The following is a 13932-nucleotide window of genomic DNA, read 5'->3' on the forward strand; positions in this document are numbered from 1 at the left end:
TATGCTTCGTCTGGGCTATATTCTCAGCAGCATATTAATCTGGGGTCCGTTCTTCGTACCTCGCTAAGTAAGGTAGCTGGATTTGATTGTTGACGATTTCGTGTGATCTTCGTAAGCGTAAACCTGCTCGGGAGCAGGTTTACTTTATGTAAACAGGATTAGATCGCGGCCACTCAGGTATGTCCGCTTCATGTATACGAAAGCAACAGCGATATTTTACCACTGTTTTACCATAAATAAATATTATCAATGTAACTAAAGATAATGCAGTATTTGATCCTTTCATTGATTTCATACAGATACATACAGGTCATTTCCTAAAAAAAGGGAAATGTACTATTAATCATTCTATTTCATGTATTTGATTATTTCAGATGTAATTCATATTTTAGAGTAGTAATAGTAAATTACTTTGTGTAATCAAGATGAGAGACCACGGCTATAAAAGTGAAGGTGGATTTGGGAAGGGAATTGTGCAACACAATTTCGAATATTAAAAACATGACAAAACATATTTTTCATTGAAATTTATTTGAGCATCTTTTTCTGTCTCATCAAAAAAAAGCCAGTCATCATTTGCCTGGAAAAAAAAAAATCATATATACTGTGTCACGTACTCTGAAGTTCCTTTTGAAGCAACTCGATTTCTAGTTGAAGTTTTTGCCTCATTAGAGCTTGAAGTTCGATTTCACTTAGAAGCTTTTGTTTCTTCAGCTCAGTATACTCCATTTTTTGCTGGAGACTTCTCTTATAGAGCAAACGAATGTCACCCTGTTTCAATTGTAGAGACAACATTTAACGGTCAATACATGTCATATAGGAAGTAAAATTAATTACAACACTGCCCACCTCTGTATCAGGCCTCTCTGCCGGCCTCTTTGCCTGCAAATCATACTGCAGTCAGAAACACATAGAAGTACACAAGTAGATAGAAATTCAGGCCAAATTTTGCATGAACTTACAGGGACTTCCTCCAAACCACAGTCATCTGACAGGGTTGCGTCACTGTCCTGTGCAATGGAAACAAAATGGTGTTACAAAGGGATGTGGTACAGCCTATTGGTCTAAATAATTAAAAAAAAAAAAGATATATATATCTCCCAACTTACTGTGCATGCTTCAGTCACCCCTTGCATGGGAACAGGTAAAAGTGATGGAGTGTTATGTAAAACTACACACAAAAAACCCCACAATGTCAATAAATGTCAAAGTACAAAAAGCATGTTAATTAAGGCAACAACCAAATATTTTACATTGTACAAATAGAATTATGAGCTCATTTACCAGTTATGAAGGTGCTGCTGCTACTGCGCCCCGGCTGCTGGTCTAAGGAAGAGCTGCCCCCAGGGATGCCCTCAACAATGGGTCTGGTGGCATTCAACCCTAGGGCCAGCTCCTCTGCCGGGGTGTGACGAGGGGGTGCAGGACCACCACCTGTCTTTTTTTGCTCTGCCCTTTTCTTGGTTGCTGTTATACACAAACAAACAGATTATTTCAGGGTCTCTTTTCAAGAGACTAAAAGCAATATAAGTGATAAATATTACCATTCTGTAGAATATTCTTATATTTCACTTTTACTTGTTCCCATGTTCTAGTGGGTCCTGTTGTGGCTCTAATGTGAAAGAGGATATAATGTAATATAATATGATATAATATAATATGATATGATGTCATATAATATAATAAATTACTTACGAGTTTAATTTGTCAGCAACTTTCTGCCAGCCCTCTCTCCTTGCTTTTGCAGCCTTTGCAGTGTTCCCTTGCGTTTTAATTACACTCTGAAACTCCTGAAATCCCTCAATCAAGAGTTCTTGCTCTGCTGCCGAAAAATACCGAGCGCGCTCCTTCGACATTTTCGCCGACCAATCAAAGGGTTGCCGATCAATGTTTCTACTATCGATGCGTAGCCCCTGTTAAGCCACCCAGTGATCTCACATTACTTCATCCAGCTGTACTAATCGTCAACAACAGGTGTGTTCGGAGAACCGGAATAGCGAGCTCAGAGTTGGCGCGATGATTTGATCTTGGATGTAGTAAGCGAGGTACGAAGAACGGACCCCTGGGCTGTACTTTGGTGGCACAGCCTCAAAACACTGAAAATGCTGCCCCCTGGTGGTGAAAGCTTTTAAAAAGCTTTTTTTTCCACCATGAGAAGTTAAACCCCTCAGATTAGAATTTAGGATTATTTACATGCCCAGTCTTTCTCTTAATAAAACACTAAAAAAAAAGACTAGAAAACAGCAGTATATTTACATATTTATTTATATCAAAATATTTGTATAGACAGAACTGAAGTTTACATTTATGTAAAGTACTGAAACACAAGTGCAGCTTTATTAGTTTTTGTATAAAAATGCACATCAGATGCCACAGTACAGAGGGGAAACAAGGGTTTAAAGTTAGAAGCTCGTTCTCAGACTATATATTTGTTTGATTATATATTTGTAGATATGATATGATATGAGAACATATCACATGTTAACTGACAGCAAGGAAGTGCCATCTGTAGTGTGTCAGGAGACACAAAAATATATTGTTTAAAGATAGTAAAATAATAAATTGAGCGCTTTAGAGTGTCACACCGACAGTAAACCTTTTTTCCTCAACAAGACCTGAACAGCGCACCTTTAAAGTAACCAGGAAACAACATATCCCAAAACAGATACAATGAACTAAGAATGTAAAGGATAAAATTCTTTTAAAATTTTACTATTTAGAAACCAAGTTATAAAAGTCTTTCTTTAGGAATGTTTTTACACTTTCAGTGATCAAAATCATTTCAGTGGCACACTACAGGTTAGCTTCTGATAACATAACTGCATTGTTATTTTTTTATTGACACCAGCCAAACACGACTGAATGAAACTTAATGTTTGCTGAACTGAACAAGCCGGCAGCTCAACTCAAATACAAACAGACTGACTTGGATTTAAACAGTAGTTTTCCATCTAATGACTCCAGAGACTGCTGAAGGAACAGCAGTAATGATTCATAAATGAACATGAATACCTTTTTTTTTTTTTTTTTTTGAAAGAGTAATGATAAAAAGTGCAAAGCGGTTACATAGTTTGACAGAAAAGTGCAAAAGCTTCATGTTGACCAGGTCATATAATAATAATAAAAAAAAATCTCTCCTCTTAGTTTTCTCTCTTCAGTCAGACAGGTTTTTATTTAGTTTGATTTAGCATGCGCCATTAGCGGGCTGCCTGCTGTAACCCTAATTTCCTTCGGGATTAATAAAGTATTCTGATTCTGATTTCTTTCTCCACCGAACCCTATACAAGGAAGGTAATGGGATACCTGCCAGCACTCTGGTTTTCCCCACATATTTGGAGGATTCTCTCAAGAAAACCTCACAATCTGCATGATTCTCAGTGTTTTTTCTGTTTGTCTGATGGTTTTCAAATGTGTGGTTTGCAAGAGTAATTTTTTGTTTTTTTAGTTAATTTTCATATTTACTTAAAGTTTGTTTCTTTGGTTAGCTTCCAGAGCAGGTTTTCTCATGTCAGTTTCATTTTTTTTATCCATTTCAATGTGTAAGTTTTAGTCACCAGACAGATTTAAGAAAATCAGACTAGATAAAAACAAAAGACTGTAAAAGCAGGTGAGTCTCAGTCATGTAGATATCCAAGTCTCAGTAACAAAAGCACCAAAACCTCATCAGACATCTTGTTGACAAATCCGACCAAACTAACAAAGACTAAAACTAAAGATATGTCCTTTATATCTGTATTAATAACCTTGTTGTTCACAAAGATAATCTCTTTGCGAGTAGGACCACCAGTCAAACACGTGTCTTCAGAGTAAAGGCACAAAGAGTCCACACACACACACTAAAAATAAAAAACGGACAACTGAGATGTGCGACTCTTCGGATTTGTAATATTGATTTCAAAGAAGGTTATTCACCAAATTCAGATTAAATGTTTGCTTCAGGAGTGAAAAGCTGGAACAATACAAATGGCAACCCTAACTAACTGAATTGGTCAAAGTTGTCAACACAACCAGCTTGAAGCAGCTTTCATGCAGGTTTACTGAATGTACTGATCTGAACTTCTACAGATACCACACATGTTATATAAAAAAATAACAAAAACTCAAATAAAGCAAAAAAAAGACTTTTAAAAATGGTAAAAAATAAAACCATATTAACACCCGTTTAGTCTCTCTGGTTTCCTGCTCATCATGCTACAGAAAAAAAGTGTGGAGGGACCATAAATGCTGCCAGGACTCGGTGATATATTTACTATGACATCTGCCTGCTGTGGATTATTAAGACTCAAACTAAATTCACTTCCACATTATAGAGGTAGAGAAAGAAATAATGGAATAACAGTCGAACGTTAATGTCTGACTACATGTTAGGAGGAGACACTGTATGTGCGTACTGACTCTTTATGAACCACTACAGCTGTCAGAAACCTTTTATAAAATGCCTTTAAATGTAAATTAAAATATAAAGGGAAAAAAAAGAAAGAAATTGGTGCAGGAAGTCCTGTTCTCATCATGTTGTTCCCGCCAGCAGTGGAGACACTTCAGAGGGTGCGCGACTGTTGTGATGTGATGCAGGGTTGTGCCCGTGAGTCCAGTCGTACAGGTGACTGCTCTGCAAATCAACCTCTGCTCGCAGATTTATTTTCTTTATTACGAAGAAGGAAAGAAAAAAAGAAGAAAAGATTAGGAAGCGGGTCTTTGTAAATGCAGACATAAAAGGAATGCTTTCTTCTTTTTTTACTCTTCAGTGGCATCATTTGTGGTATTTCAGTTAGACCGAAGCAACACGGGCTACTTTGTTCTGTACAGAAACTTATTAGCTGAGTCAAAGGGGAGGGAAAAAAAGGATTCCACTTAAATGACTTTCCTTTTTAAGCCCCCGGAGCAAGGCCAAGATCATTATTGTGTTATGTTACGAGTAAATCTGTCAAATAAGACCTTCAGCAACTGCTGTGAGTGAAACAAAGAGTACCTGAAAATCTCTGATGTAGGTGAGGAAGAAGCTGATGAAGGAGAAGGCCAGAAACCATTCAGAGATTGTGCTGATAATGTGAGCCGTGTAACCCTGAAGGAAAAAGAGGACAAGCTTGAATGCTGCGGTAATACTAAATGAAGAGTATTTGTGTCCCAGTGGGAGCAGTTCATCTGCTCAGAGCTGCTGGCTAAAATCAAAGATCTTCTGTGGCTGTTGGTGCTGACAAAACCTTAAAAATTGAAGAATTAATACAGTAAAACACATTTTTCTTGACTTGAGAACTACTAAAAAAAAAATACTTTGATGACTTTCAACCTTCTAACACACTCTGAAGACTACTGACCGTCTCTCCAGGAGTCCAGTGAAGTTTGCGAGGTACGTCGACACCTATCAGACTGGTGTACATGATGACTGAAGATATAAACACTGATAGGCTGTTGAGGACTGTTTTCAGAGTCATCAGGACATCGGATATAACAAACAGACTAAAAGACAGATGCAGCTGCCGATTATGGACCGCATGTTTTGCATCCTTGGTATTTACCCTTCGACTGATTGCCTGGTGATATTTTCACAGGAAAAACTGGATTTAAATGCTTCACCAGAACATTTTAAAGGGTTGTATTTATGCATTTGCAGCTATTCATGCATATGCTTTTATTATTTTTGTGTATAATGTGTCTTTAGTGGTGGTTATTGCTAAACTATCATCTAGCACGTGTTAGCATGATGTACTGCACTTGTGCAACACGCATTAATCAGTTAGTTGACATTACTGCCAAGTAACTGACTGAATTTTATGGAACATAAACTTTTAAAGACGCTTGAAAAGGCATGAAAACAGTGCAATGGCTCAACTGACTAATTCTGGAGTATTTTATAAGCACACTTGCCAAAGAAACAGCCAACTTGGGTGTGTTGGCTGAGGAGCAAGAGGCACTGCTTCTGTTGGCTTCATTCTCAGGCCCCGAGTTTGCTGCTTGTTTTAGATTAAAGCAAAAATGACGACTACACAGGGTCGAAGGATACTGCTGAAGATGCTGCCCAGGGTCCAGAATCCGATGCAGAGGCGCAGCAGGTAGATGGTCCTGCTGTGGATGTGGGGCTGCATGTAGTAGGAGAGCACCGACTGAAGCAGGATGTAAAGAGCCCCGAACCCAAAGGTGAGAATCGCCCCCACGAGGTGCATGTAGAAAATGGTGGTCTTCTGCTCAAACAGACACAGAGATACACTGATAACACGATCGATGCGTCAGAACCTGAGCATGTAGAAAATGATTCCAGACCAGCAGCACACACCTGGAAGTTGGCCACTACGCACATCCCGAAGGAGCTGGTCCAGCCCACCCAGAGCCCGATGCAGTTCAATCTGAGGAGTTTGAGATCGTCCACACCCAACAGAGCCTCCACCTGTTTGTAACGCACGTACATCGTGGCCATACCTGCAAGCACAATAACCATCAGCTACACTATGTGTTTGAGCACTTTTACTGTTATGACTGTGTGTTTACACCATTTTTACAGAATAGAGCCGTGTGTGTGTGTGTTACCTAAAAAGGCTGACACATCCATCATGATGCCAAACACACACCTCTCTGGTGCCATCGTTCCTGTGTCACTGTAACACCAAACAAATGCTGGTTTATAAAAGTCTGGTTTGTTTCTTAAACAGATCAAAAGGTTCAATAAATTATTATTTAACATCAAAAATACTTAAATTTCTTCTGTGTTTGTTCAGACCTGATGTACGGCACAAAAGGATCCACGTGTCTCAGCACCACCGCCGTGATGTAAGGGAAGATGAAGGACGCCGCCGTCCAGACGACCAGAGCGGCAGGGAGGAAGCACATTCCCTGCTGGAACCACCACATGGCGCCCTCACTGGATGTGTGCGCTGATGCTGATTCACTGTGCCCTGTCCAAAACATCAGCATCATCATTATTATGAGAGCACTCCATCTTTTTTTTTTTTTTTAAATAATTTCATGCATTTAATTTCTAAGTCAGTTTCCACCTGATCTGCGAATCAGCTGGGGAGTTGTGCAACATTACTTTAGCACATTTACCACTCAACATAAAATTGAACATTTATACTGTGAAACACAGGAAGACTTGCAGCTCGCAAAGGTGAGCCTGATATCTAAATGTGAGTAAAAACAAGACCTTTCATATGCTCTAACATTCTTTGACCAGCCACCTGTCACACACAATGACACGGCCTGTTAAAGTTTACCCAAAAAGCACTTTTTGAAATTTTGGATGTTTTATGTGTTATTTAATGTAACAGCCATTAAACGTGCAGTTTCAATATTGAAACTATCATATATCCTATTATATTGATGGTCAAACTAGGTTACAGAAAAGAAAAAAAAAAGCCATTCTGCTTGGATTTCAGCCTGACTTGATCTCATAACAACATCATTAACTTTAAATATTAAACTTTAACTTGTTAAGAGTCCAAAGAGGGTGAATATCTTGTTAAAAACAGCCCAACTCTACTGTATTTTTACACTGATATGTCCAGATACTGAGTAATGCTTTCACATGCACAAGTAACTGTGAAGATGTACATGCACCCAGTGATGAATGTTTCTAATCATTTTGTTTGTTTTTGCATGTGAAAGAGTTTAAGTGGGGTTACATTCTCCTATTTGAGATTGTGATTTAAGTGATCTGAAAAAAAAGTGCTTTGATCATTGTTTGTGACCGAGTCATAACCCTTCTGTTGAAAGCAGGAAGTAAAAAAAATGTTCAAGAACTCATGAGACAGATTGTTACAACACAACTGGTTTGGAAACCTGTTCTGGTCCAATGATGATGTAAACCAGGATGATTAAAATAGACCTGAAGTGAATCCTTTCAGTTATGGAGGAGACATTTTGTATTCAGTAAGGAAATGTATATATGCACATTCACAGGGAAGTAAATGTAATTTTGGTACTTCTAATACAGAAAATAAACATTAATACGATATTTTTCGAATGCATCCTTTACTTTGTCTAAACGGGATATTATTAGTTTGTTTAAAGAAAACAAAATATCATCAGCTGTGTCTTTCTGAAATGTTTAAAAGAAATTAATCTGAACCTTAATCAGTTAACAACATATTTATATTGATATAAAAGCACTGTTCAACATAACACTTCCCCACACAAAAACAGCCAAAGTCAGTTATATGGCTTTTAATGTCTAAGAAATAACAAAACTAGATTACAATTTTAGAAGGAGAAGCACTCAGTAAATTAAACGCATACACCAGCATTAACCAAAATATCCCAGCAGCTGGTTGTTCAACATGCCCAGCATACTTTTTTTTTAGTGGCCCAGAGGCATCGTGTCATTTTTTTTACCTGTAAAGTTTAAAGAACAACACTTTCATGTTTGTAATAGTGTGACCCAAATAACGACATGGACATGATTTTTATCCTCAGTCCTCCCATCCCACATATAGAGACAATGGCCAGCATTTTTATTAAATGTAGTTTACTAGATATAACTAAAAAAAATAATAATACAGATTTAAAGGTGCATCCTCACCAAAAACCCAAATCAATAATTATTATAATAATTTTATTAAATATATACAAATATAATTAAGTTGTATTGTATTTTGGATTATTCTGCAGTAAAATTCTGCTACTTATTTTCTAAAAACGTACTTTTGAAGAAGTAAGTTTCAGTAAAAACCCTTGAATAATAACAGGTAACAGTTTATACTGTTTTTGCCCAGTTTTGTGCAACATGCCATTTTCACTGAAGGGCAGGTAGATGAGTGAAATCACAGCTACCAGGTGAGAAAGAGGGAATGCAGAAGTGTACAAAGACTATGATATAAGATCTTAATTATTATTTCACACAACCTCTTAGCAATAATGATGAGATGCACAAAAAAATGCTAATTTTTACTGGGAGCTAGCTTAGAATATACAAAATGTGTTTTGATATAGCACCAGACTTTCGTTTAACAAAAAATAACCAATACACCAGGATGGAATTTTTAAAAAGAAAATATCCAGGTAAGCCCATGTGAGTTACTGCATGACTCGTGAGAGACAAAAATGTGTTAGGGTACAAACATGAGTGCAGGAAATTCCCTTGTTCTCACTGAGGAAGCGAAACAAAGTGAAAATATCTCACAGGGGAGACGTTTCAATACCAAAGTGCACTGTAAAAATAGACTATTTAAGGCGTTTGACAACACATTAAGCTGCAAATGAACGCACGTATTTATTTACACGTGAAAATAAAGAGCCACCTACAGACAGAAGGACCAAAACAAAGCATGGAGCTAAACTGGCAACATAAAGCCAACAAATACTGACAGAGACGTCTACAAAACATGGCTAAAAGATGGCTAAAGCATGGCTAAAATCATAAAATTTATAGCAACTAGTTAGCCAGCTAAAGTTAGCTTCGTTAAGTAGCCTTCACTAATGAATTTGCTGAATAGGACATCTTTACTTTAAAGTTTTCTATCTTGAAGCAGACAGCTGCTACAGCGAGGAACCAACAATCGCAGAGAGAAAGTCAGTTTTTCTCTACTTCAACATAATGACACTCACGTTACTCGAGTCCTCCTGCGACCATAACCCCCCCAGCGCGCACAAAACTGCTCCAGTCACTCGTTTCACACCCCGAAGCAGCTTCTCAGACCTCCGGTAATCACCGTAATCGCCGGAAAAAGGAACCGACTCTCATTTATAATATAAACTTTTTAAAGCGCCTACAACATTCGAGTTCCTTACTGAAAACTGCGCATGCGCCTGTCAGAAGCCACAAATATTACTTTACCTCCTGAATTTTGACTCGCAGGCGAGCTTGTAGACATTAAGGACATACACTCAAAAGCTCTTAAACTCAAACATAAATAAGTACATGAACAGCTAAAATATTAAATGCATTAAATATCTATGTGATGTTATTCGATTTTATTTTTCTTTATTGATTTTATTTCATTTTCCAAAGCAATGGACAGTGTGAAGAGAGGTAAAAAAAAAAAAAAAAAGAGTGTGTGTGGCGTGTGTGGAAACAAATTTCAAGGACAGCATAAAGCACAAAAGGAAAAGTTTACAGCATGTTGGTGAGACCTACTGTGATGTGTGGTTTGGTGACAGTGGCACTAACCTAAAGACAGGAGGTGGCAGAGGTGAAGATGTTAAGATTTTCACTTGGAGTGACCAGGATAGACAGGGCAGATAGTTGGTGTGACAGCTTAAATATTCCCATTTATTTCTCATTCAAGTCAGTTTTAGTAGCCCATGGACAACCTACCTTAGGAGGTCACCAGCTGGTGTACTCCTATTGCTGGTCTCAAGTCCAGATAAATTGGAGGTCTGCATGAGGGCATCAAATGTTATAACAACTCCGTGCCAAATAAAAAAGTGTTGATTCATACACTATGGCAAACTTGAGGAAGTAATGGAGCAGCTGTCTTACTTAGTGTTGGTCGTTTATAAGGTGGCAGGTTCTCTGAAGAAGATTTGGAGTGCTGACGTTTATAGTTATTCATCAGGAGGGTTTCTGGGATGTTTGTGTTTAGTAAAGTAAAATATTTTTGCATCATAGAAAAAGAACCTAAAGTGAAATTACCCACAAATCATTCTATCAATGGGAGTCCTTACCTGTTAAAGGTATTGTAATTTGTTTTTAGAGTTATTCAGTCTGACATGTCAGATAAAATAAATTTCAGCTTTGTTCAAACAGACTTTGCCAATGAGATGTTAGTTTTCAATAATATCTATAACATATTTCTGAGAGATGAGATCTGCTTTTGATATCAGAGAGTCAGGTTTCATCAGGAGGGTTTCTGGGATGTTTGTGTTTAGTAAAGTAAAATATTTTACTTACAGCTGTTACACATCATGACTTGAGTTGCTTTGAAGCCCTTTGATGTTCAAACGTCTTACAGGGTCCAGACTAATTTTTCTATGTTGTGCCAGATGGCTGTATGGTACAACCAACAGTCCTTGGACACCTCATGTTCAGAGCAGTATTTTGTGCACAGAAGCTCTGTTCCTAGCTAAGTTCAATGTCAAACTCATGGTGGGAAAAACAACACCTGGATGGTGGAACAGGTGAACTAACTGGTGTGCATTCGAATTCAGATGGTGTTAATAAGTGTTACTTTAACCCAGCAATAGCGGTTCCCATATACAATCTGTGGGAGGGTTTATTTGAACTCTCAGACTTTTTTTTTTATTTTTTCTTTATTTTGCTGTGTGTTGTTTCTAGTTTTCCAACTAATCTTAATTCTGTGCTCTCAGAATGTGCAAGTCTGGTTTTTAAATTTTTCTATTTCAGTCAGGGTAAAACAATCATTCTAATAATCACTGATCAAAAAGTATTAACCAAAGAATTTCTTTTGGATTTTATCTAAAAGGCTGTAATTGGGTTTTCACTTATGATCACTTAGGCTTTGAATGTTTAAAGGGAGAAAAGTTTTATAGCAACATAAGATGGATTTTGAGTTGCCATGTAAATCTACTCCAGTGGAGTCAGAGAATTAAAAATATGAATTTTGAAATCAGCATTTAATCTCATTTATGTCATTTATGTGCATGTTTGCATAGCAGACACATAATTCTGTGGCTTAAGAGACTTTAGATGTTGATCCATCAAGCAGAACCTCCAGGGAAGCATCTGATCCTAAATCCCGCTGCAGCACAACAGAAAGCCCAAACATACTGCCCGACTCAGCAACAAGAGGAGAAGGAGCTTTAGCAGATGGTGGATCCCACTGAGCTCTGATCTTCGCATATTCAGTCTGGAGTTACATGAAAAGACAGAAGATACTGAGACAAACTAAATCCAAGGAGGGGCTTTCAAGCTCCTTTGGGAAGCTTTCTAGTAGCATGAAAAACTGTGCAAGTGTGGCGTTTAAAGGAACTAATATCACCACTGGGTGACAGTGTTTCACCAGAAGGTGTTTGTGTAGCTGTAGAAGAAACAAGGAAATCCTGTATTAGATCAGGGCCGTGCAGTGGTTTGCATGGTCACCTTACTGCAACAAGGTTGTGGGTTCAGACTTCCTGGTCAATGAGTCCCTTTTATGTAGTTTGCATGTTCTACCACAGTTCAAACACATACTTTTTTTTTAATCTTAACTGTAGATTCTAGATCAGCCATAGGTGTGGACATGAGAGTAAGGAGTTCTCTCTTTTGGCTGGACCTGATAGACTGGCAACATGTCAAGGGTCACCCTGCTCTCACCCAATGGCTGCTGAGGTAGATCCAGATCAAAGCAGCCGAGAAACTGAAGTAATTCCACCAGGTAACTGTTTTGGCAGATGATGATGACTTCTTTAAACATTTAAAACAAAAACATGAAAGAAAAAATTATGAAGAAAATTCTAATTCCAGCTACTTGAGGTAATTCGGCTGTCTTGTAAGGATGCTTCCTGTGCGTCTCCTGCATGAGTTGCTTCGGGCATATTCCACCAGAAGGAAGCCCCAGGGCAGACCCAGGATAGCTGGAACCCCCAGGCCTCGAGTTTGACACGTATACAAAAGGAACATTGTCACTTCAGGGGTCAAGCAGGTATTTCTTTTAATTTCCATAGTGCACGCCCATATATATGAGGAGGATAGAAAGATCTACATAAATTCGTTATATTTTCTTGAGAACATCAAGACCGTCAACATCAAGATCTCCCAGTTTTTCTCATTTCATTTTGATATGCATTTGCAAAGATACGACACAAAAGATCCTACCTCACAATAGTAAAGCTCGTAAATTCTTCCAAAAATTCCTGGATCTGTTCCAAAGACAATTCCTTTGACGCTGGGCCTCTAAAAACCTCACCTTTCATTACGTATTTCTTCAGATCTGTCCCTAACTTATTGAGTAATTCTGTAAACATGCATTATGGAGACAATAAATATTAAAGCACTCCTTTGACATTTATCATCTTGTTCTTACATCACTGTTTAAAACTCAAGGCGCTCTGTGCAATCACCAGTCTTTTCCATGGAAGACCGAAAGGTACAGAAGCAGGCAGGTGAATCCATCACTTTGATGTTCACAGTAAAAAAACACAAGTACAAACCTGGTTCCAGGCTGGAGTATGAAATTTATTCGCAATGGCAGGTGAAGGAGAGATTGTCAGGTGACTTTGTTTACCATCTTAAGAGAACACAGTGTTGTGCACACTGATGAGATACCTGAGCTTGGCAGTCTGACCAACATAACCAACGCACACATTGACAACACGCTGGTCTCTGTACAAAACAATAGAAAACAAACGGGTTTAAGGCAAACCTTTACTGGTAACAATGAGAGATGTGACCTCACATCAGGAACTATATATGTGTTGATGCTGAATCTCTCAGAGTCTCTAGTTACAGTACAAAACTATACAACAGAATACTACACATGCGTATTAGCTCATCATCTCCTACATCAACGATCAGACACCAACTGCAGAATTTAGAAGGATAAAAATGAATATTACTGATAAAATAAATGTGACATTGAGTCAGTACTATTCTTTATTGCACAACGTGCAGAATTTACAACTACAAAATCTGTCAAAAACAAATCAACAAAAAATGGACTCATCAGTGTTCTTCAAGACGCACTTCATCCAAACCGCAAAACCACCTCAGAATTTTCTGAGATTTTAATTTTTCTTTATGCCTTCAAAGCAAAACAGAAATATTAGAGAAATTAAGGTTTTCTCTGTTTATCAACTTAGTTTTACTTTGCCCCAAAACTGAAGCTAGATTCTGATATTGTTAAAATGATTTTATTCTTTACAATTATGAATAAACTTAAAATAAATTTTTTTTGTCTTTACCATATTTTAAATTTTACTTTACCATTGAAAAACACATTGGCATTTCATTATGAAGTGATTAAATCCAGAAATATCTTAAAGCAGTTTACCTACTCATAGCTATTTTCCCTATTTTCTACCATACCAAACTATTTTTATTGCCCAGCATTTTTTACGCAGCAGAAA

General features: G+C 37.7%; 2 protein-coding genes across 2 annotated transcripts; both read right to left on the reverse strand.

Moving 5' to 3' along the window:
• Positions 1–542: 542 nt before the first annotated feature.
• LOC309707259 (uncharacterized protein) lies at positions 543–2064 on the reverse strand. Its single transcript, XM_082534480.1, has 7 exons — positions 1696–2064; positions 1545–1612; positions 1285–1467; positions 1110–1171; positions 963–1010; positions 850–882; positions 543–771 (listed from the first exon to the last, which is right to left on the reverse strand). The coding sequence occupies exons 1-7, from the start codon at positions 1854–1856 to the stop codon at positions 610–612; spliced, it is 717 nt and encodes a 238-aa protein (XP_082390606.1). The 5' UTR covers positions 1857–2064; the 3' UTR covers positions 543–609.
• A 183-nt stretch (positions 2065–2247) lies between these two features.
• Positions 2248–9741, reverse strand: dram2b (DNA-damage regulated autophagy modulator 2b). The gene is made up of 8 exons (XM_082532260.1): positions 9535–9741; positions 6713–6887; positions 6523–6590; positions 6272–6414; positions 6002–6179; positions 5316–5398; positions 4970–5062; positions 2248–4642 (listed from the first exon to the last, which is right to left on the reverse strand). The coding sequence occupies exons 2-8, from the start codon at positions 6841–6843 to the stop codon at positions 4508–4510; spliced, it is 831 nt and encodes a 276-aa protein (XP_082388386.1). The 5' UTR covers positions 6844–6887; positions 9535–9741; the 3' UTR covers positions 2248–4507.
• Positions 9742–13932: the final 4191 nt, after the last annotated feature.

This window comes from Aulonocara stuartgranti (genome assembly GCF_965226115.1).
Source record: "Aulonocara stuartgranti genome assembly, chromosome: 5".
NCBI lineage: Eukaryota > Metazoa > Chordata > Actinopteri > Cichliformes > Cichlidae > Aulonocara > Aulonocara stuartgranti.

Coding starts and splice junctions, on each gene's coding strand:
- LOC309707259 (XM_082534480.1), bottom strand. CDS start 1,856: ATGTCGAAGGAGCGCGCTCGGTATTTTTCGGCAGCAGAGCAAGAACTC. Junction 1,011..1,109: donor GGGTGACTGAAGCATGCACA/GTAAGTTGGGAG, acceptor TCCATTGCACAG/GACAGTGACGCAACCCTGTC. Junction 883..962: donor GTGGTTTGGAGGAAGTCCCT/GTAAGTTCATGC, acceptor TATGATTTGCAG/GCAAAGAGGCCGGCAGAGAG.
- dram2b (XM_082532260.1), bottom strand. CDS start 6,843: ATGTGGTGGTTCCAGCAGGGAATGTGCTTCCTCCCTGCCGCTCTGGTC. Junction 6,180..6,271: donor GCGTAGTGGCCAACTTCCAG/GTGTGTGCTGCT, acceptor CTGTTTGAGCAG/AAGACCACCATTTTCTACAT. Junction 5,399..6,001: donor CCTGGGCAGCATCTTCAGCA/GTATCCTTCGAC, acceptor ACAGCCTATCAG/TGTTTATATCTTCAGTCATC.